Here is a 23969-nt window from a genome sequence, read left to right on the forward strand (position 1 = left end):
GAAAATACACTTTAAAAATTATCAAAGATGGTAGATATCTTGAAGCTAATGGATTTTTTCACAAAAAAGTTAAACTTTCCAATAAAAGAAAATTATTAAAGGACCCGTAAAATATATATATATATATATATATATATATTATATATATATATATATTATATATATATATTTTTCCTTTCAATAAAATACAACACAAAATTTCTTTTATTTGTTTATTTTACAGGGGAGATGGGCGTTATGGAAAAAGAAAATAATGGAGGTGAAACAGCGCCACAACGATGCTGGTGACATCTCCGATGAACAACTCCGGTTTTGATCGAGACTGGAGTAAGTATGAGTGTGTTAAGGTTTATGTTGGTATTGTGCGAATGATGAAGAAGAAGATATTGATGCTTCTATTAAACAAGTTAAAAAATAATAATATAATATAAAATAAATAAAACGATAATAAATAAATGATGAAATGATAAAGTAAAACCCCAGTAGAAAAAGAATTGGGTATGAGTTTGGTTCATTCTAATTTGCTTTATGTACCCCGTAGCTGTTAACCTCAACCCCTTTTATGCAGTTTTTGTTACTGTTGCAATAACACTCATGTTACCTCACCCATATTTTGGCATTGCACTTCTACTTTACTTGGATCCCTTATTTTAAAATTTACACTCTTAATTATTAGTTTGATATACAAATAAAAATACATTTATATATTTTTTTAAAAACACTCTTATCAATCAAAACGAGACAACATATATGTGAAGATAAATGATTTAAACTTACATCCATATTTTAAGTTATATACACATAAAATATATTAAAATTTACGATCGAAACAACATTTTTAAAATGCTAAGGGACAAAACAAAAATATTATATATTATAGACATTACAATCTAAAGTTATTTACTGATAAAAAAAAACCTAAAATTTTGTTAGGGTTAATCTTGTCTTGTTTTTATATATACATTTTATTTGTTAAGTATAGTTCTCTTTTCCGCGCCCAAACCTTCATCATCCAAACTTTCCTTCCTCTCCTAAACGTTAAGGCAACAGAGACGCGGCAACCAAAAGGCGGCGTGACAGGCGGCGGTGCAGCAAGGAGACGCGATCGCACAGTGATTAAGAACGAACATAACAGCGGATGCAGAAGTGAAACCCTACTTTAGGTGAGTTTCCTTCAGTTTCTCACACTAAACAACTATGGTGGCTGCCGTTTTGGGGTTTACAAGTTTTTTCCTTCGGAATTGCCAACTCGGTACCAAACTTGTGAGTTTGAGCGAGTTCACCGAGCTCACATCCACGCTATTCAGTCTTGAATCCCCTCCCTCACTGATTGACTCCTCCGAGAAATTTCGAATAATAGGAACAGCGGAAGGGTGAGATTCTTTCTTCAGCGGCGGATGGAGAGGCAATTCTAACGCAACTGTTAGTGGCCGAGCCTCTTTTCTTCTTGTTGCCTTACTTGCGATACTTTATACTTTCTACAGCAAGAAAAGTGCTTGCATACAGTAGGAGCGACTACGTTAACTAACCCGCGAGTTTGACAACTATATATGCTGTCATTTCACTTTCAAAATCATCTCTCTGGTCTTGTTCGGTTTCCTCGAACCTAATTCTCTTTCAATGCCATTGCCATGGTTTTGAAATTTCAATGCCAAAGTGATTTTTGCTCTTTTGTTATATCTCTTTTGTTTTGCTCGCTGACACCAACTCAGTGCAGATAAATCATCCAAACGAAAATCCCGAACGGTATGAAGACGCCACGACCCGCTTCTAAATTGAAAAGGTAATACTATGACTTGTTTGTTCTGATTTGGGCTCTCTTTCATCACATTCTTAGCTGTGTCTTTGTTATTTGAGCTTGTTACTTACTTGATATTGGAATTCCTTGAAATAATCTTTTACCAAACTTCACTTATCATGTGAAAGCTCTTTTAATTGTATGTTCATGGTGAAATAAACCTGTTGCTAAAAATTAGAATTTTGCTTTGCTCTCTGATCACTTTTCAGGAAAAGGGAAGAAGGTAAAGGCAAGAAAAAAAAGAAAGTAGGTAAGAAAGAGGAAAAAATCAAGGTTGTAGACATCCGGGAACCTCATAGCATGCTAGAGGATGACCATGATGAAGGAGAAGGTTAGATTAAGCATATTGTGATTATACGCTTGAAATTATGATTGTTATTGCTTATCCCCATAGTCTATTTTGCATCAATCCTCTGGTCTCCTCATACTATAGCAAAAGGACATTGCAGGGAGGACGAATACACATGTCATTGAAACTGTACACTCTTCGATGTGGAATACAAATGTTTTGTATATCACTAGGGAAATGTTATACTCACTACCTGTGTTTTAATAATTAATATGCTTTCTTATCTTTTTAATCAAATTTTTTATATCCAAATGAAAGTATTACATATTTATGTGGAAAGCAAGAAGCTTTGATATCTGTGCAAAGCTTTACCAAACAAAATCCTTTTGTCAAGGCACTGTTACATAGATGTAGTTATTTGTTTCTGATTTCATGCTCCGCCACTCTAATTAATTATTTGTTTTGACATGAGATGATTATGTGATTGTTAATTATCTAATTGATGCGTTGTTACTATTTGTTTGCTAAGGGTTTGGCAATGAGTCTACTAAAAGCAAAGTTGTGGAAAATTTGAGGCAAGATCCTGATGAAGATGATTCTGGATTAACAGAAGGTTCTGAAACTGAAGATGTTGGGTTTCATTCAGATGAAGAGGATATTGGAATTAATAGTCAAACAGCTTCTGAAGATTCAATCCATTTGAGGTTTCTTAATGCTATTTATCTTTTATCTTTTATTTTTAAATTTGCTTTATAATTTTGACCTCTGTTCCATGTTGTGAATTTGTCGAAATGAATCTGGTTATTACTGACTTGACTAGTTACTTGGCATTATTTGTGTCACTGGATCGTTCTACATCAGTTGCATATACTTTTGATTTTTATTCTAGCTTAGCCATCCTTTAATCTGACATTTTTGTTCCATGCAGCTCTTTTGATTTACATTTGCAACATAATTTATCGAAAGAAGAAATTGACTGCAAAAGTAATGTGAAATTTAGCTGGGAGACTGCAGCTGTTGGTATGAAAAATTGCAAATGGATAGGAACTGGAGAGAACATTATGAAGGTATTTCATGTTAAAATATTCTTTTGGTATATTGAAGATTTCATGTCTTCCAACCTCTGAAAATGCAAAATTTAGCACATTTTCATTGCCATTTGCCAGTCTGTAGCCTTAAGGAATGGTTGGCTCTGGCACATATCTTGGCTTTATTGTAATTCTGTATTATGTATAAAATCCACCCACATGCACAAAAGTTCATAATCTTTGGATAATAATAGATATTCTCATCCTTCATTTGGCTGTATGCTTGAAGTACATATTACATTGTTATCTCTTGCTTTCTTGTGTAGGATTTGGATATCAATTCTTGTCACGGTCTCAAGGCAAAGTTGTCTGAGAATTGGATGGATGTCTACAAGACATCTGGGGGCAAAGATATCAGTTCACCTAAACAAAGCATGTTTTTCTCCCTTTGTAAGTTGATTGTGAATGATAATGATCAATTACAATATGTTGTGCATTTGCAATCATAATCGTTAATGGCCTAAATCTTTGCACTGTCTTCCCCTGAGTGTAAATTCTGTGTATTTAGAAAATTTACTATTTCTTCTATTTTCTATTGGACATCTGGTCTGATGGGGGATTACATTTTGGTTGTGGAGGGAAATTAGCAAAATGCTAAACCAAAAAGAAACAAATGACTTTTGCACTTTTAATTATTTTTTATAATTTTGTTGGCATTGACTTCATGTTGACTTGGTTTCAGGCAGCAGCTACCGGGATGTACTTTACTGTAATAAGAGGCCTTTCTATTTCAAAGGCCTCGAAGATGCAAGCATTATGGATGCATACATAATGCATTCTGTAAGTATATTTCTGTATCATTCTATATGAAGTTATGGACTTTCTGAACGTGTTTGATATAGGGATTTTTATACACAGCTCAATCATGTCTTCAGAACTAGAGACTCTGTGAAAAAAAATGATGCCAAACTGACCAAGCTTAAAGAGTATACTGAAAGTGATAAATTTCGAGATCAAGGTTTTACTCGACCAAAGGTAAAGGTTCCTAATTGTTTTGTTATGATGAATATATATATATATATATATATATATATATATATATTACTTTAACAGCATTACCCAATCAATATTCTCCAATATATTTTTTCTAGTACTCTTGACTTCTGTCATATGAAATATATGACAAGTAGAAAACAAACATTTTATTTCTTAACATTTTTAAGGGTGAAATAAATTTTTGATACCTTCAAAATTGGTTTGTATTAATATTGATACTTCCAATTCTTTCCCAGTGAATTTGGTCATAATAGTTATTTTGTTACTTTTGTTTATTTGGACAGTGTCACACGCTAGCATACCTAGCAATATCTTACTAGTATGACATGTCAACACAATTAATTCAAGAGTAATAAATTTAGTGTCAGGACCAGATTTGCATGTTTATTAAATTTTGGTATAAACAATATTGAAAATTTTTTAGAGGTGCAAATTTAAACGTGGGTCAATTTTGGAGGTATGAAAAACTTATTTAACCTTATAATTAATAGATTTGTTCACTTGAAATTCATATTTCACGGTGGATTTGATAATGCTCCCCCTTTCCCCAATTCTTTGTTGATTGTTTAATTGATAAACTTAGTATTCCTCTGAAATGAATTTAAAGTAAGCTTCTATTTTAAGAAATGCTAAGCACATCTTCATGTATATATGCTTTCAGTTTCTAGTGGTAGTTCTTGATAAACTTAGTATTCCTTTTAAATGAACTTTAAGTTAAAAGTAAGCTCTTATTTAATAATTGCTAAGCATGTTTTATGTATACTTCTCTGTTTTTCTAGGTTTTAATATTATTGCCATTAGCAAGTATTATGTATCGTGTTGTAAAGAGGCTTATACATCTTACACCTTCAGCTTACAAGGTATGTTGGTGTTCTCACTTTGTAATATATGTTATAAAGTATAGTCATGCCAAGCATTTGAATTGATCCTTTTTTGCATAACATGTTTGTTAATGAGTTAACTGAAATGACACACCAATAAAGTATAATGGCATAAAATTTTATCTATATCTTTACATGTTGATATAAGCTAGGTATGTATTAAGGAAGTATATGATCTGTCAAACTATGAATACAATTGATTTTCAAATATAGAAAACTAGATCTATCTCCATGCGTTGTGTTATAATGATCTAGCAAGAACACATGAACAAAGTAAAACATAGAAATGATAGAAAATGTTGGATATCCCATATCCACTAAAGATGTGACCAAATTTTAGTATATAAGTGAGTGCAAATCTATTATTTTACAGGTTTTGTGAGGTTGAGTTAAACTTAAAGTCCATTTCTAAGATGCTATAGAAGTTTATCTTATCATGGGTTGTTGGGCTTTTTGTGCTATTCGTTATCTGCTATCAGATCACTCATAAATATCTATTTCCACGCTTGAGATGTATAGTTCTTTGCATGTGAGGATGAGTTGGAGATTTTATATTGACTATAGATGTGACCAAATTATTATGTATAAGTGGGTGAAAACCTTTTCACCTTACAAGCTGGTTTTGTAAGGTTGAGTTAAGTTTAAGTTTACTTTTTAAGATAAAACATGATAATACTCGGTGAATTACACTTAGATTCACAAAAGGAGCTCAAAATTAAGAGAGCTTCATGGATTAAATCACATGTATGGGTATGAAACTCATTTTCTTGTCTCTTTTGGTCTTGGCAATTAAATGGAACATATAGAACAATTCAACAATTTAGATTGAACAATAAAAATGAATAGAAACAAGATTATAATCGGTACATATCAAAGGAAACACAAGAAGAAGCAAGAATGATTGAAACTCATGTATAAATATTATGAATGGGTACAAAACCCATTTTTGGTGTTTAGTGTCTCACAGCCAACACAAGAACAATGAACAAAGGAAATGAAAAACATGGAAGAAGACACCATTTGATAGAGTCAAGACCAGTGCAAAAGAAAATTCCCGCTTGAAAGTAAGAAATTCAAGATAAGATTCATTTGGTGAGTAGGTCATAACGTGAGAAGGTCAACAAATGTTTGTATAATGGATATAACCAATTCATACTATTGACTTTAATGCATGTCAAATTTCATGGGTAGCGAAATTCTAATGTGAGGGATAGATCTGTGTATTGAACCTTCATTATTACTTTGTAGGCCAAAATATTGCATATAAATGTAACTTTAAACTGAAATTTTGTTTGTTTCATTTGTACTAGTGTTACTTGTTAATATTATCTCTCTTACCTAATTGTATTTTCCTTGAGAAAAAAAATAATTCCTTTGGTCCTTTATGGTAATTATTTTCATTTTTTCAGGTCAATGTTGAACATAAGGATCGTTTTACCACTAAATTTGGAAGTGAAGAACATACAGGTGATATAGAAAATGTTGACGAGTCCGAAAATGCGAAACCTCATAAGTCTTCCAAAGCATCTGACTTTGAAATGCTTTTTGGTGGAAATAATGAGGATGACTTCATGATTGGCATCAAATTCACTAGGTAATTATACTCTTATAGTGTAGCATTGTTTAATGAATTTATTCTTTGGTGCATAAGAAGTGCACCTGAACATGGACTATGATATTAAGATTATTTCAATGCCAAAATTGTTTGTTATTCTAATGTCAAAACCAGCTTGTAAGGTGTGATTTGATAGGATAATATGTTCATATTGGTGGAAATGTGATTGTTCAGAAGGCTACCGTCATGTCCTTTGAGCATCTTTGGTTTTGGTAGTTGGCTGTCCTTAGAGCATTTTTGTTTGCCGACAGTAACTGTTATGTACTCTGATTTGTTTTCTTTTCCTGCAACCATCTTGTCCTCTGAGTAATTTTTGCTTTCAGACAGCCGCAATGTCATCTAACCAGTTTCTCTCTCTGGATGCATAACATAATACATCCCAACTTGAGGTGGAGTGTTGATGATATGATTTGAAAGGATAAAACATTGAAGATTGATTGTTACTTTGACAATGAGAAAGTCATGTTTGGAAATATCTATTAGCTTTATCATTTTTACTTTGTCAGCTCTAGCAACATATTGACTGACGTGTTCATTAAATTTCTCAAGGGATCTTGTGTTGATGACATTTGTAACAAGCTTGTTTTATATAACACATGCTCTAACTTGAGGGGGGAGGGAGATATATGATTTGGTTACACAAAATAAGGAGATATGAGATGAATTTTCAGTTTGTATTTGTTGTGACTTGCAACATGAGATGATATTTTAGTTCTATTTTAACTTTTATGCTTTTGTTTTCTACAGGAAGACAATCAAGTTGTTCAGTGATTTCCATACCTCAGACATTATTATTGCTTCACCACTATGCTTGGTTAATGTAAGCATTTTTATTTCTGTTTATTTCCATACCTCTAGAGATTTCTTTTGTTCCCTTTAGATTTTTTTTTAGATTAACTTCATATTTGTTGGGAATAAACTTTATTCAGTTTTGGGCATTGTGTCCAACCTTCAAGTTCATATTCCTCTAAGTTCAGTATGAAACTGTTATAACTCAGGCCAATGCTAGGGGCTGATTCATAAACATCTTTCCTCTAAGAGAAAGTTGTAGTGTTTTTTAAACTAAAAATAAAAATAAAAATTATGTCAAGTATAGAGGCCCAACTTATTTTTCTTTTAAAATTATAACTTCATTGTAATACAGTTGCTTATTATCGTGTGGCTTTTCTACTAAAGTATACATACACATGCTTATTTTTTCAAAATTTTCTCCGTATTTTGTTCCTTTTCTAAAATATGAATTTAAAGAGTTTTTATTTATTAGTTATCCTTAGTCTTATCAATGTGTGCTGAATCTTTTACAAATGTATTGCTTATACATTAAATTATTCAATTTTCTAGAAAATTGAGGAGGTTGGGATTAACAAGGAAAAAGATGTAGATTTTCTTTCATCCATAGAGGTAAGTTTTCCTAACTGTTATTGCTAGATCATATTTAATTAATAACAAATCTATCTCAATATGTAGTTAGCCTGCATGTGGGGCATAGAATATGTAGTTGACAGTATTATTTACTCTAAACAGGTTCTGATTATTGATCATGCAGATGTAATATCCATGCAGGTCTGTAGTGTTCTTCCTTTAAATTACTGTATCAAATTGATTTTCCCGTTATTTTGACTATATATGAATGTTGTTTCTCATTGATGTTAAAAACTTGCCAGAATTGGTCTCATGTGCATACAGTTATTGAACACTTGAACCGCTTACCATCCAAGCAACCTGGAACAGATGTAATGCGCATTAGACCTTGGTATATTCTATTGTAACTATTCTATTGGAAGTAAGATATACAAATGTGATTTTTCTACACCAGAATTTTGAGATTTGTATATTTTCTTAGGTATCTTGATGATCACGCAAAATTTTACAGGCAAACAATAATACTGGGTTTTTATTCAAATCCAGGTAATGATCCTTGCTTCTTGTAGTGATGTCTTTTGAGAGCAAATTTACATTATTCTTCTGTTTGCCTTTACCTTTTTTAGATGAAGCTAGATCTGTTGAGCATATGTAATTTACAACAGTTTACCTTTTTTATTCTGTTTAATAATGGGATGTTAGTTTCTACAAAAAATGTATTGTTTTTATTTTTGTTTCACAAGGTCCATCCATCCCGCCTTTTTGTGTGCATGATTTTGTATATTTGTGTTTACATTTTACATCACAATTATCATAATAATCAGTTTTCAATTACATTGGTGAAATTTTGATTTTTTTTAATTTTCCTTTTCTGAAATTGTTAAACTTATGCTGCATTGCACCTTCATATACGGGGTGCCGAGTTATGACTTTCCCATTCAATCCATTTTTTTGTGAACATTTGAAACATAGCCAAGTCTATTATAACCTCTGCATTTCCTTGTTGCAGATATAAATGCTTCATTCAATCATCAGTGTATTAATTATGAAGGGAAGGTATGTAAGATATATGGTTTCACTGCCAAGCTTTTTCATAGGTTCAAGGTTTTTGCACTGTTACCATGCCATTTCCTTACAGCACTGGATTTTAGTAGAACTGCAATTAGTCATTGATGGCTTTTGCTTTCCAGCATTTCACTATTGGCTATTGAAACTGCATCAAGGATATGGTTGATATGGCAATTACACAAAAGATAATGCTTCTTTTTAATTTTTAAATATTCTAGTCATCAGTACTTCTATTTGATATCTGCAGGTGAAACTGATGTGTGAATACAAAGGTGTCTTACACAAAGTGTTACCGGAAATAAGACAAGTAATCTTTTTCAGTATTTCTGGCTGCTTGAGTAAATATTCTGCGTTTTTGAAGATGGTTTATTTCCTTTGTAAATCTTTAGGAATGACTGTAATATCAATGCTTTACAAAATTAGCATGTTTTAATGGGTGTTCAATAATTCGAAAACTAGGGTGCTAATATACTCTTGTTTCAAGGATTTGTGAACAAACTAATTGGTTTTCTTTTCATGATTAGTTAATTTAATATACTAACGTTGCATCATTTCTATTTCTTCGTGATTATTGCGGTCAGGCAATTAGTTTTTTGTGTAGTGTCATCAATTTATGTTCAGATTTATTACTGTAGGTTTGTGCCTCACTCCAATTTTGAGCTAACACTTCATTTAAATTTTGAACCCTGTAGATTTACGAACGATTTGATGTAGACTCGATAGTAGAAGCTGATGATGCCCGTTTTGATTATTTTATTACAAAGGTATACATTTTGGATTTGTGATTTTGAAAATATTGATATGTTGTATTGGTTGTGAAGAACTATCTATCCATATACTATGAGAATTTGATGTCATTGATGTTCTTTTTTGAAAAACTTGGCTCAAGCCAGATTTCAAATGACCATTGTAACACTTGAGAAAGGTACACGGGAATATAGAATGAGTTTGAGAGAGTGCATTCCTCTTTTCTGGAATTTCATATTTATAATAACTTGGGATATACATCAGATTCAATGTATGAGAATGTTTGTTATTATACATTTTTTTGACAATTGGATCATTTAAATAACAATCAATAATTCTTGTCTTGCAGGTTTTCCCCAGAATAAAAGATTTAGATCAGGTTACTTTTAGTTAAGCTTTCACATTTTCTTTCTATGTTTTATGCATGAGATAATTTAAACTGATGCACTAACATATTGGTTTTCTTTGATGTGATCTTTGATGCAGGGCGGGACGATGTTATTTACCAGTTCTTACTTTGAATTTATTCGACTCCGTAATTTCTTAAAGTCACAGAATGCTTCCTTTTGTTTGCTTGGGGAGTAAGGATCGATTTCCATCATTATGCCATTGTGTTGTTTGTTTTATAGTTCAATATTATTTAATAATATAGCAGTAGCTTTTTTTTACAAGTTCCTAGTAGTTCTTGTGTTGATGGCGTCTTTTTTTGTTAATTTAGGTATACAACCCAAAGTGATATCTCTCGTGCACGTCTTTGGTTCTATGAAGGAAGTAGAAAAGTTATGGTTTACACGGAGAGATCTCATTTTTACCACAGATATAAGGTTATAAATTCAAATAATTTTTTTCCCTCTCCCTCCTTTTCTTCCTTGTCATTTTTTTTCTGCCTTGATTATTTTTATAGATGTTTTTGTGGAAAAATAAAAAGATAGTTTGTGGCCATTTTACAATATGGGATGGCATGCAGTAACATACATGCTGAAGAGTTAAACATCTAATCCTGAAACTGACAATTTGTGTTGTTTTTGTCCATAGAAATTGGTCTTGAGAGATGAAAAAGGCCACTTTTTGTGGACATGCACTGCCATGGTTGAAAGCAACCAATCTTTCCGGAATCAAGTTATATTTTTAAGTAACTGTTGAATTTGAAGTCATAGAAATAGAAAAGGTTGTCAAACTCTTCAGTTAACTCTTAAACTCTTACCAGTTTATTATCCCAAACTGAGAGACAAGCTAAAGAGTAAATATGTGAGCTCACTTCAAATCTCGAGTTAAAAAAGAAATAAATGAGTTTCAAATCGAATGTAATTGTTGTCCGACTTTTATTGAACAATGGCAGTATTTTATTAGACTAATATTATTTGAAAAAATTAATTTCCTTTTGAATTCTTGTCACATTAAGAATTAATGCTTGTGTGAATTTATGTGATTTATTCATTTATGTAGACTAATCTTATTTAGTTCTAATGTTTTATGACACTTTATGATTGTAATTTGTTGCCCATTTTTATTATGAAGTGGAATAATTGGATTATTATTGTGTCAAAAGTTTTATCTTTTGCATTTTTATAATTTTATATTTAGTTTATTTCTTGATGGCAGATTCGAGGAGTTCAGAATTTAATCATTTATTCACTCCCAGAGAGGAAGGAATTTTACCCTGAGGTAAGCTGGCTTGTAAAGTCAGATACTTTTTTGGCTTTGACTAAATAATTCACTAAGGGGTATAAAACTGATGAAATATAAATCCTCTTGTTGCTACGTAAATGAATGAAATTAAGAAAATAGATCAGTTCAAAAGAACATTCTTGTTCTATAGCATGGTCAACCTTGAAAAACTGAAAAATCCAACATGCAAAGCCTCCTATGGTAGCTAAGGAAACAAACCTGTCCACATATAAATTTATGGCTAAAATTTTGGAATTGTTCTCCAGTACAATCAACAGACTTTAAAAGGCACAACCAAAAAAGGCCTCTTCAGTTTATTATTCTTCAACTGTCTCTATAACATGCATTTCATCAAATTTGGCGTTCATGGTTTAACCTGAACAATTTAAGAAAATAAGGAATTATTTTATTCAATCACATTCTCATCATCTCTATTTGTAATAAGAAAAACCTTTAAAGAAAGGAAATACAAATATCTTGAATTGAATAGGAGGATTCTTCATATATTTTTTCCTAATTACTGTGGAGAAATTGAAAATCTTTTTATAATAATGATCTGCTATTTACAACATTTTTTTTTTGTTTTCTATAATTGCATAAAACAAAAAACATAATGTGTCTTTTTCCTTCATTGCTATTCTTTTGCTATTGCAGATTGTGAATATGCTTGATGGGTCTAACAATATGACTTGCACTGTCCTTTTTTCCTGCCTTGACAAGCTTCGGGTAATACTTTATTCTCTTTGTTGCCCCTTTATATTGTTCCTTGCTAGAATTTGGTTTGTGTGGGTTTATATGCACTTGAGTAAAATGTAGAATGGGAGATGTAAATGTAGAGATTGAGATTTGATGGCTTTGTATATTATTGCTTCCTAATTTGTCTTACTGCTACATTGTTGATTTGAGTATGCCTATAGATAATAGATGGACTTTTTCATCTCTAAAGCTCAATGGACTTTTTCTGTCTAGAGCTCTGTTCTTTAACAAAAGAAAATCCGTTGACAAACTGTAGATTTTGGTGAACTTGTATAACTGATTAAACATTCTGGATATTTTGTCGCATATAATGTTTATAATATGTTGCACCTTTGCAACAGGGAAAGAGAATTTTCTGTATTGTGGTGACATAATTGGTTTTGCTCTTTTCGATATATAATGTCTGTGTGTGTGTACACTGCTAGTCCTGCTATCTTGTTTTCTTTTTTGCGTCTCTCTCGTCATAATAATTACTTATTTCCTTTATGGATTGCATTTCAGCTGGAAAGAATTGTTGGCACTACTCCAGCCAAAAGGATGGTGGCTGCGGAGAAGGGTGTTTTTGTTTTCTGCCACTAGAATTCTTCCTGGGAAACCATGCAAAATAATTTTTGGGTCCGTGGTGATGGCATCGTGTATTAGAATATGTTACTCTTGAAAATTATTGTACCGCGAGCATGAAGAATGAGGTAACGGATGCAAGAGACAGATGGAAAGGCTGGAGCAATCTGAAAAAAATGAAAATCTTTGTGCTATTATTAGAACATATTTTGCATGGTCCTCTGCAACGTGATTTGATTACAGTATGCTTAATCGTACATCTGTGACGTGATTCTCTACGTCCATAGTGAGGCTATCGTACTCAACTTTTCATCTCTTACGCGACTTTGGTCTTTGGTTCGAAACAGCACAAAAAATGAGGAACCTTCATCCTGCACCTTCATACAAAAAAACTTTGTTTTAAGCTTTTGTATTACGCTATCAATTCTTAAGACAAAAAGTGGCTTTCAGATTGTACAATCTCAACATGGCAATGTAGGAAATTTCTTTGTAGGAGGGTGGTGGAAGAAAGCTATGGAGGTGCAGGAAGACAGTGTCCATTCTCAAATCATCATACGTGCCGATTAAAACCGCTATTGTCAGTTAGCATCAGCCCCTTAAATCATCATAGGAAGAAGACTTATGTTTCCTGTACCCATCATTGCTAAATACAACCCAAATTAACAAAGAAAAAGACTAAAATATCTTCCTCCAATGCACCATGCTGCAGCCACTTAGTGAAAGGAGAGAACGTGTTGCGAGAAAAAGCTTGTCCTGAAAAATTTTTCTTTTCAGAATACGTTTCATCTATTCTAAAATGTTAACACAATTTTATATTAATATAAGTAAATAAGAGAATTACAAAATGTAATAAACTTCATAGGAAGACTGAATAAGAAAATATTGAAAATAAATATCTCGTACAAGTATATGAATTAGTCATTGGTTAATAAACTAACAGTTATTACGTGGCTTATCTACTTATACAAGTAGTTTGTGTAAGGTTAATAATTGTGTTTCATTTCACTAAGACTATGGAGGTGCAGGAAGAAATCTCTTTTATGAAATTTAATTAATGAGACAGATAGTTAAATGCAAAGAGAGTGTGTGTCGGTTTAGAAAGAAATAACACCGTCAACCACGAATCTATGGAAGAGTTTAAAGTTTAGCTGATAAATGATTAAAATAATATTCATTGGCTGAAGAAGCATCAACTCCACCATTTCGTCGCAGTCAGAGTGAGGGAATCTACTCCCCAATATCTGCTACGAGTGATAAAAAAACGGCAACCAATTTAATCATTTTCAACTAAAACATACATGCATCCATCACAAGGATCAGGTGCTAAAGTGACACGCACTAGTTCAGTTCTAGAACTCTAGAATACCTGTATCTCAAGAAAACCCCACACTGAGCACGAAAGACACAGTAACTTATACATCAGGAAGGGAAGGGTTTCCTTCCAAATAATTATACCCAAATAACATTTTGAAGCAATTATTTTGAATCTCATAATTACAGAGTTTAAAAGTATAGTTGTATATACTGATATCTCCTGAGGCCATCGATGTGGAAGCTATATCAAGGCGCAGGCATGAAGTCAGGAGAAAAACAACAGGAACCTATCAATGTCTCAGCTATTTCCTGTGACCAAACAACATATGTTGAAGCTGTGGGTTTTGCACGTCACAGTTGCATTGAAGACACATGGCTTCGTCTCTCTTCTCATCATGAGCCTGGTGTTTGATTCTCTGCCAGTAAAAAATATAGGGTAAGAAAGCATACAGGGAAAAAAAAAGAGTAAGGGCAGTCACCATGTCCAGGCACTGGGTAATTTCTTAATTTAATATTTTATTTTATTTCTCAAGAGAGGGTGGTTTATGGATTTGGACCCCAAGCAATGACTTGTTATTATCGATTCAAGTAATTAAGACCACATAATTTATACAAATAGAGAAAGGTAATCCGGATGACAGGAAATCCATTTGTTCCGTGTGGTTTTCTAAACTGTGCTTGGTTAAGTAGGTAGACAAGAAACCCATGACGTCTATCCAGAGCCATGACTTGCTTCCTATCCCAATCCATTCCAAGCATCAGATCTACCTGTAGTCCAACTTCTGCTCCCATGACACTGTCGCACTTTACCTCTGCATCTTGATGAAACAAAATTTGCCCATTGGAAACAGTAAATCAAGGCAGATATCTGCTCGTGCTCGTCACTTCCTATGGTATGCAGTAATTTCAGAATTTGTATTCCAATTTTCAGTGGCGGAATATGAGGTTTAGTGTGAGAGGCTCCTGGGACCAGATGCTGTTGTTTTTAAGGCTATTATTGTCACATTCCGAATTTCTGTTCACAAATTAAGTTGTTTCCACTATTAGCAGGCTTAGAAAGCGATCCCCAATTTCTTTCACTCGCACTGTTGTACAACAAAGCTCTTATTAAGAAAGGAGATCACAGTAGATAACTGATTCATGGTTTGATAAGGTGGCTTTCCAACACTCCCCCCACACCAAGACTTCCAACCTAGAGGGTAACAATGAGCAAGTTGGCCGAACAAATGCATCTTGGATAGACTTTGACATTATCCTAAAAATTGGTCTTATGTTCAGATTTAATTTTATAAAATCGACTTACAACATGAGAGCCATCCAAGTTTTATAAAACTTTTTTAACGTCAAATGTCAGTATCAGAGAGAAACTTTCATTGAGAGCAACACCACTTGCTTTGTCAACTCAAGGATATTTTCACTATGTTTTAGCGAGGATTTTGATAACTTATACATGTCATAAGATTGGGGCATATGACCTATATTCTCCAAATTGAATGGGAATTTGGGAAAATAAGTAATATATAAATAGGGCAATAGGCTAGTGAAATCTTGTAATTATGGTAGTTACGTTATTTTTTATCCATGATAATATGTTAGTAGTTCCTTGGAGATAAAGGAGATGGAATAATGCTAAAAGGATGAATTTCAGATTTTCTCATATCTACAGAGAAGACAATAGGTGTGCTGATAATTTGGCTAACTATGGTATTAGAGGTGTTGATTTTATTTGGTGGGAGGGAATTCCCCCTTGTATTTTTTATGACAATTGTTAGAGATAGATTTGGGCTTCCACATTTTAGGCTTTCCGGTGGGTTTTGATTTGGTTCGCCACTTTTGTATTTCTTTTCTTTTATATATGGTATCAGTAATGCTGCAAAGTACAGCCTATAGTTCTAACCTAGTTCAGATTTTAGCCTGTATAGTGATGCTTTAGCATTCTTATTTTCATTTTAAAAAATTTATCTTTTATCCATGCAATAAAATTAATTCTACACAATAGTCTCCTCCAATTCCATTGTGTAATTCAGACACAGAATCACAGCTTCAATCAAATGTCTATTGTCTTTATCTAAATAACTAATGGAATGTTTGCATAATCCTATTTGGTGGAAAGGTAGATTGACAAAGCTAAAACAAAAAGACGGAATAAGAATCTCACTCACCGCACTCTTCTTAACATTCACTGTGGTTAACTCTTTTGTCCATAGTACAAGGTATAGGCATATAGTTTGCATAGCAACAGAATGAGACCATGGACCATTACCTAATCATCTAGTGTCAAAAATCAATAATTTTTAGCATGAATACCCAAGCTACTCAATTATACGTGACAATAATTCAGATGTGTTCCACCAAAGAGAACTAGGATTTCTTATTGTTAATCAAAGTGCTAGAAATACACACCTCCAAATTGATGTTCCAACCGAGCCACAATGTGTTTCCCATATGTGTATTTCTTCAAAGCATGTGCATGAATTCTTACTTGAGAAAGTAACATCGCTTGCTGTTTTTCAGAACAGATATCAATGACCTTCTGGACCACATAATTAGCAAATTGATCTTTCATCATTATCTACAATGAAAACCAAAATACAATAAAGTAAGTTTACATACCTCAAAGGTGTATGCATTAATTACAACACAATCCAATTCATTAGTAACTTAGCATTGTTCATGCTATAAGTAACGCAAAAAATTCAACGTTTGTAATGATTTAGAATTTTGAAGAGATCAACATCAAATATGAAAGATCAATGTAGAATTAGTAATAGACCGAAAGGGTTGTTTGGATTTGAAAAATATATGTCTAAGTAACGAGGCTCCACAGGATCAACATCAAATATGAAAGATCAATGTAGAATTAGTAGTAGACCGAAAGGGTTGTTTGGAAACTTTGAAAAATATATATCTAGGTCACGAGGCTCTACAGGATTTTTTAAAAGTGTAATCTCGTGTGAACAATATATGAATATTTTTTACAACCAGAAAATGAGACTCTCCTTCCTTGAAAGACCCTGAAAGCATCAAACAGTACTCCCAAAACTAAATTCATTGTTTAAACAGACTTCAAAGCTTGTGGGGAATCTCCTTCAACATCAAACTAAACAAAGATGCTGGGGAGTGAAGCCTTTTTTTTTAGAATGGAACAATTAGATATTCTAAAGAACAATTAATGCGGAATTTGCCTTTGTAAGTTTAAACTTACCAATAAATTATCACTTTGTTCACCATGCCCAAATATCTCTGCAATTAGCATCTCCCGTTCGGTGGCATCACCATACTCCAAACATTTTTCTACAACATTTGAAGCAAACTTATGCTGGCTTAATTCAACAATATGTCCTGACAACTTGCTGATAATTTGGCTCCTTTCTTGAGGCTTTCCTCTCTCCAAGACATGCTGTGGTCACATAATGAAAGCACTAAAGCATAAGAAATTAAGAAAAATTGACATATGAAAGGGAAGCAAAACACAAACCCATAAACTGAGTCCAAAGTAACTAATACTAACAGTATGAACCATCAATTCATGAATACATTAGCACTTTTTTAGAAGGGATATTAATGCTGATCTCCCTTGAGGTTACTGTTAATTACACTTGCACCCTTTTTTATAGGAAATAACATCAACCTCCCTTGCTTTATTATTTTCCAGGTTATTGTGTACCTGTGTACGTTCTGAACAAAACAATAGGCAAGGTATATGAAAACAACATTTTTTCAATCAAATATAATCCAAGCATAATTAGCACAAATATTGAATGTAATTAGCCCTTTCTGTAATGAGAAACTCACTGTGAGAGAATACACTCTTCAATTATAGAAGACAAAAAAAATCCCAACCAGAAAGAATATGGAAACCAAATGATTAATTTGGGAACAGAGATCTAGGAAATAGGTTTGGGAAATAGAAAATTTGAGAGGGATTAGAAATAAAAGTATACGGAGAGTGGAATAAAAAGGGAGTAAAAAAAAGAATAGAAAGTGAAACATCAATGTAGCACTTGCAGATTCTGTAAGGGATTTGTTTAGCCAGTGTGCAGATTCTGTAATTTATAATTGTACACAGAAATAAGGACATCACATTCTAACTTGTCAGTTTCTTTTTACTATGAACCATAAACATCTGAAGCTAAAAGTTAAATTATTGTTTAGGAGAGAATAGTGACCAAGTACCTGTGTAACATAATTGCCATACTGGTCCTGAGCAAGATCACAAACTGACTCCAAGATTTCATCAACAATAAACTGACACTGACTCTCGTCTGTGCAATGTTCTAGTACTCTCTACATGAAATATAATCGAATGACTGATTGGACGACCAAACAAAAACAATTTTTTTAGGAAGGAAGGGAATAAAATAAATTTACCTGTATGACTCGACATCCATAGGGATGCATTGATAGAATAGCAACTTGACCACAAAATGCAGATAGTATAAAACTAATTTTTTTGGTTGGAATCGATTCGATGCATTTTTGAATTACATGGTTACCGTTTTGGTCACGAACACATCTCATAACATTTCCATCTAGCTCATGAACAAGCTGAGCTTTCTGTTCAAGCTCAATAACCTCAAGTGCCTGCATGGACATAAAATACAATAATAATTTATTTTCTAATATACAATAACAGATAGCCCATTTTAAGAACATAATTTGTTAAATCCCAATCCCAATGCTTAACTATGACATGCATATGCCCAAAGAATTAATAAATGTCAACTACAAATGTTAATGCTATGATTCAATGACAGAAACAAAGTCAGAGAGAAAAATCCACAATCACAGCTTCCACACAGATTTAAATAGTTGTGGCCTGTCAAACTTGTCAATGAAATAAATGTATAATAATGTCCAGAGCTATATAATCCTCATAAATTATAGATTATATACCTTTTGGATTACACGACAGCCATACATCTGCAGACTTAGAGGTAGTATCTGGCCAACCAGCCGATCTGCAAGTTCCCTCCTCTGCTCAGGGCTTCCATACTCAAAAAACTAAGCACATGAAAAGGGAAAAATTAGACCAAACAAAATACATTCCAACTATTCATAAGAACTCTTAAGGCTAGTGACAATATACATCAGTTCAAAAACAAACCTTCTGTATCACGTAGTTACCAAATACATCAGTCATTAATTTAGAAGCATGTGGAAGAACCTCCTTAAACACCAATGTCTTCTCTTCAACACTACAACTTTCCAACTTCTGCTGTATAAATCGACTCCCATGCTGATCAGAGCTGGAGTTAAAAAGCACAGTGAAAACAATTATCAAAGCCATGAAACTCTGATCAATTAAACAGCTGGAAAGACAGCTAAAAGGTTACTTGCCTAAATTCAACAATATGTCCAATAATATCAGATAGCTCAAACCTTCGACCTTTGCCAGATTTTAAGTCTTCAAGAAAATTAACAATTTTGGGGTCATGACCACCATCAAATGATCTCTGACCTTGCCATTCAGATATTATGCCTCCATTTCTACCAGAAGCTGGGGATAGTTTTATTTCATTATTACCACCTAGATGGCCTGGACTTCCTTCTGGGTATCCAGATAAAACTGGGCTTGGAAGTGGTGAACTTGGATACTGCATTAAAAAACCCATATTTGGCATGTGTCCAAAATAACTAGGAATCAATAATCCACCTCTTCTTGAGTTCATATTAGTAGCAGATCTCTGATCAGGTAATTTTTTATCATCCAAATAAGTACCTGTACTGGGCCTTTTTTGTGAATCATAAGGGCTAATTTGGTTAACACTACTTGCTCTAGGTGTCATTGGGTCAAAATGACCAGAAATACTATATCCCTCCACAAAAGGCTGCTGCTGATATTGCATGTACATGGGATCACCAAAAGAAGGCTGCACAGGAAATCCAAATTGCCCAAGGTACTTGTTTGCCTGTACCATTTCAGTTCCATGTGAAATGTTTCCCCCAGTTGAAACCCCAGGTGTTAGTGGAGTATAACTAGAACTAGTAGCTCCATCAACAACAAACGGTACAGCACCATGAGGAGGGTATGCAGTAACATATGGAGGAAAAGCTGTCGGATTTACAGTGTATCCACCAACATATTGTGGAGTATACATACCTGGGGCCTGCATATTTGTGTAAAATGGATTTGCTGAGTTCATATAAGCAGCTGCTGTGGCATATAGGGGAGGTGTAAACCCAGACGACTGCAGTAGTGGCTGGACATTGGAGAACTTGCTTGAATTAAAAGGAAACTGTTCCCTACCAATATACACAGAATTTACATTTTGAGAATTGGCGCTAGGAATATCAGATGCATTGTTTTGTTGCTGGAATCCTGGGCGTTGCATCAAATTGTTCTGGTAGCTAGTCTTCCACTTTTCTTCGTAACTCAGACTTTCTGAGTGTGGTAGATTAGATACACCAAGAGCCTTCAGTTGAGATGCAACAGATGCAACGTCTAAGTCATTAACACCAATGCTACCAGTGGATTCAAGAGATGATGAGCTTGCAACAGGGGCATGGGTATCAACAATTGATGACACCCTTATGCTATCCGCACCTACAGTAGGTTTAGCAGCTTCTACTGTAGTAACAGGGGGATCATGAGAAGAACTAGAACCGACTTCTAAGTCAATTGGTTTATCCACCAGTCCAGGACTTTCGGAAAGAGACTTACTATATACAGGTGACATGGTGCGAGGAAAATCCTCCTGAAAGTTTGAGTATTGCACAACAAAAATACGATTCAGTCACAAATTTATACACAAGGAGGCAAAAAATTTAAATACTTTACAACTAATAGAAAATCAGAAAAAAAAAAAACATAACTGTGGGATTAATACCCACTGCTATAAGCACACGTCAAAATAAACTAGAGAAGATAAATGGAGAAAAAACATGATAAACATACCATTTGTTTGAAAGAAAATTAAGGGACTTAAATATGTATTTATACAAGCAGAAAATTTAACGAAAATTTTACAAAATCAGCACAATCACCTGAATTAAATCAACAACGTTTTTAGGTTGAGATGCCAATGAAGCCGCATCAGGTCTACGCCACAATCCGCTCGCCTTAATCAATTCGTCATCATATGGCTGTTGGTGTGATTCATCTTCCGACTCCTCCTTGTGTGTGGAAAGAGTCCTTTGAGGCAAATCTAAAGAACTTTTATCACTATCATCAGCAGCAGACATTCTCCAATTATTTCTAAAACTGCCAATATGATGTCCTAAATGGCGGTTTTCCCAGGATGTAAGTGGGGGAGGAAGTCTAGGGTTTAGGTTGACATTGGAACTGTAATATGCCAAATAAGCTGGATCTGCTCGTAATTGTTCTTCAGACTCGCAATTTTGCATGGCACTGCTTAGAGCTGCAAAGCTTGCATTCTGGGTGATGATCTGCTGGGGTAAGAGGTTTTCTATGGCCAAAAACGAGCCTTCCATGCTGGGAGGTGCACTGCCACTGCGGTTTGGTGTCACATCCTTTCTCCCACCATGGAACCTATGGCCATTCAAAAGTATACCCAAATCCTCTGTTGCCATGTTGCGAGATGTTGAACCGAAAGCTGTAGCTTCCTTATGTGATGGCCATTTACCCCCAGCTTCGGAGATTCTAATTGGACTCTCAGTTGCCATACTACTGTAAGATTATCTGTCCCCTTCTTTTGTAATGAAAATTACAAATATCACATTGCATCCTAAAGAACACCCAATATCAGTAAGTCAGTAAATTCTCTGATCAAGAAATACGTCATAACAGCAACACAAAATTCCACCACAAAAGTAAACCAGGTTAGTGAAACAAACAATAACTCCAGCCAATTAATACAACTAGTGATAGAAAAAGCCATTTACTCAAATCCTACACACAAATTTGCAGGAGCATTGAGTAAAAACTCAATTTCACAGAGGCAACAGCACAATATCATTTGACCAACACAAAACAATATCATTTGACCAACACAAAACAAATAACCACCGTGTCACACAGCTTAAATGCATGACATCACACTGAAAAACAGGAACTTCAACTATGATCCGTGTCATCCATCCATCCATGCACAACATCAAACATTTAATGAAACCAGAAATTACACAAACACTCAGAAAAAAATCAAAAGCACCTCATCCCTACATATCCAATTCAATAAGGAAAGTAAAAGACAAACTAACTACACGACAGACAAGCGTCTCTCCTGATCAAAGAAACACGTAGTTTACGTATTTTACGATACTCCCAGTCGTTGACCATACAAGGAAACGCACAACAATCCTACACACATCTTCACAACCTACCTCGAGTATCATCACCATAACACGCAAACCAAAACAAGTTAAATTTCATGCAACACACGGATAGAGAGAGCAACCTCGAAATCAAAAAGAAACTAGTTGAAGAAATATCAGAGCAAGAGAGAACAAACCTGAGGTGGTGAAGATTCACTGTTTCAAAACCCTAAATTGATCGCTCAGCAAGAGAGATATTGATGGGTTTTGAGTTTAGAGGTGTAACGAAAGAGTGCAATGAGGAAGAGGAGCAGAGGATTTTTTTTTTTTTACTTGTTTTGAATTTAAATATATAGAAAAGAGAAGAAACAAAAGCTGCGTTTGTTTTATTTTTTTTTTCTTCTGCAAACGGATAATAGTAAAGAAAAAGCGCTTTTCCTATATATTTTTTTTCCTTTGGTCTGTGTTGCTAGAGTCAGAATGGGACAAACATGGAAACTAAACTAGCCTTCATAATATCACTACTATTGCCCATCATTGTTTCAACCCAAACAATAAATAATTGAGATCATGAAACTTTTATGTAGTTTCAATCATAATAACAGTATTAATGACGAAAAAAAAAATCTAATGTTATTTTGTAAGTGATAATAAAGTCAGGTGTATTATATCAAAATATATTTTGATTCTATATATTTGAATTTATTAATAAATTTATATTTTGAAAAATATATTTAATAATCTTTAAATTGACATGCAAAATTTATTATACTTAATAATATATAAAATTAAATTATTATTTTAAAATAAAAAATATTAATGTTAATGTTTATGCATTCTACTTGTAAGTTGCAAAATGATTCAATAAACAATAACAACAATTAGTTTTATATAAATTAAAATTATTTTGTAAAATATAAATTCAATGTTAATAATATATAAAAATTAATTAAATAATTTATATTTTGTTTTAAAATATTATATTTAATATATATATATATATATATATTATTTAATTTTAGCATATTTAAATTAATTTTATATTTTATATTTTTTATTAAATTTAAATTTGCTTGTTACTAATCATAATAAATTTCAATATATTTGACTAAAACTATATTTTACTAGTATTACATATTTAAATTTATTAGATACTTATACATGATTTTCATTTTATGTTATAGTATTGCATATACAAATTGTATATTCAAATTTAAATTAACTTTTAATGGAAAATAATGTTAACACATATACATAATATGTAATTAATGAATGATGTAAGATTATAAATTAAAAAATGCAGTATACAAAATATATTTATAATTTTGTAATTTGAAAATTTAATTCAACTCAATTATTATAACATTGAATATCTTTCATTAAACATGAATTTGTTTAAACACACATCTGTGTCTTTCTCTTCAGTTAATGCACATACTCACACATACATTGTTGTGCCATTCTACATCTTTTATTTCTTTATTTATATACTTCTCACAAGCAAATGTTGATGATTGATAAATGAAAAATGTGAACAAATTCTCAATCACATTGATAAAGAAAGATGAGTCAATCTCCATGACAAGTAACTACATGACTATTTAATATC

At 33.1% G+C, this 23969-nt stretch overlaps 2 protein-coding genes across 4 annotated transcripts; one reads left to right on the forward strand and one right to left on the reverse strand.

The window, feature by feature from the left end:
- Positions 1–982: 982 nt before the first annotated feature.
- LOC114162107 (U3 small nucleolar RNA-associated protein 25) lies at positions 983–13288 on the forward strand. 3 transcript variants are annotated; one of them, XM_028045884.1, is made up of 25 exons: positions 983–1163; positions 1361–1422; positions 1718–1783; positions 2008–2129; positions 2617–2791; positions 3016–3154; positions 3442–3565; positions 3858–3955; positions 4034–4150; positions 4951–5031; positions 6462–6646; positions 7415–7487; positions 8009–8068; positions 8192–8230; positions 8332–8420; positions 8511–8575; positions 9039–9085; positions 9345–9404; positions 9790–9861; positions 10194–10223; positions 10331–10425; positions 10563–10668; positions 11447–11509; positions 12167–12238; positions 12770–13288. In XM_028045884.1, exons 3-25 carry the CDS (start codon positions 1749–1751, stop codon positions 12845–12847), a joined length of 2025 nt encoding a protein of 674 aa, XP_027901685.1. In that variant the 5' UTR covers positions 983–1163; positions 1361–1422; positions 1718–1748; the 3' UTR covers positions 12848–13288. The 3 variants fall into 3 exon arrangements, with proteins under 3 accessions (XP_027901685.1, XP_027901684.1, XP_027901683.1); XM_028045883.1 differs by lacking the exon at positions 1361–1422 and having other exon boundaries at positions 1713–1783; XM_028045882.1 differs by lacking the exon at positions 1361–1422.
- A 693-nt stretch (positions 13289–13981) lies between these two features.
- On the reverse strand, positions 13982–22781 carry LOC114196005 (pumilio homolog 6, chloroplastic-like). Its single transcript, XM_028086476.1, has 10 exons — positions 22558–22781; positions 21131–21831; positions 19484–20841; positions 19251–19392; positions 19040–19147; positions 18515–18727; positions 18320–18430; positions 17349–17543; positions 16547–16715; positions 13982–14559 (listed from the first exon to the last, which is right to left on the reverse strand). Exons 2-10 carry the CDS (start codon positions 21767–21769, stop codon positions 14537–14539), a joined length of 2958 nt encoding a protein of 985 aa, XP_027942277.1. The 5' UTR covers positions 21770–21831; positions 22558–22781; the 3' UTR covers positions 13982–14536.
- Between the last annotated feature and the right edge of the window lie 1188 nt (positions 22782–23969).

Source organism: Vigna unguiculata, chromosome 9, assembly GCF_004118075.2.
Source record: "Vigna unguiculata cultivar IT97K-499-35 chromosome 9, ASM411807v1, whole genome shotgun sequence".
NCBI classification, from domain to species: domain Eukaryota; kingdom Viridiplantae; phylum Streptophyta; class Magnoliopsida; order Fabales; family Fabaceae; genus Vigna; species Vigna unguiculata.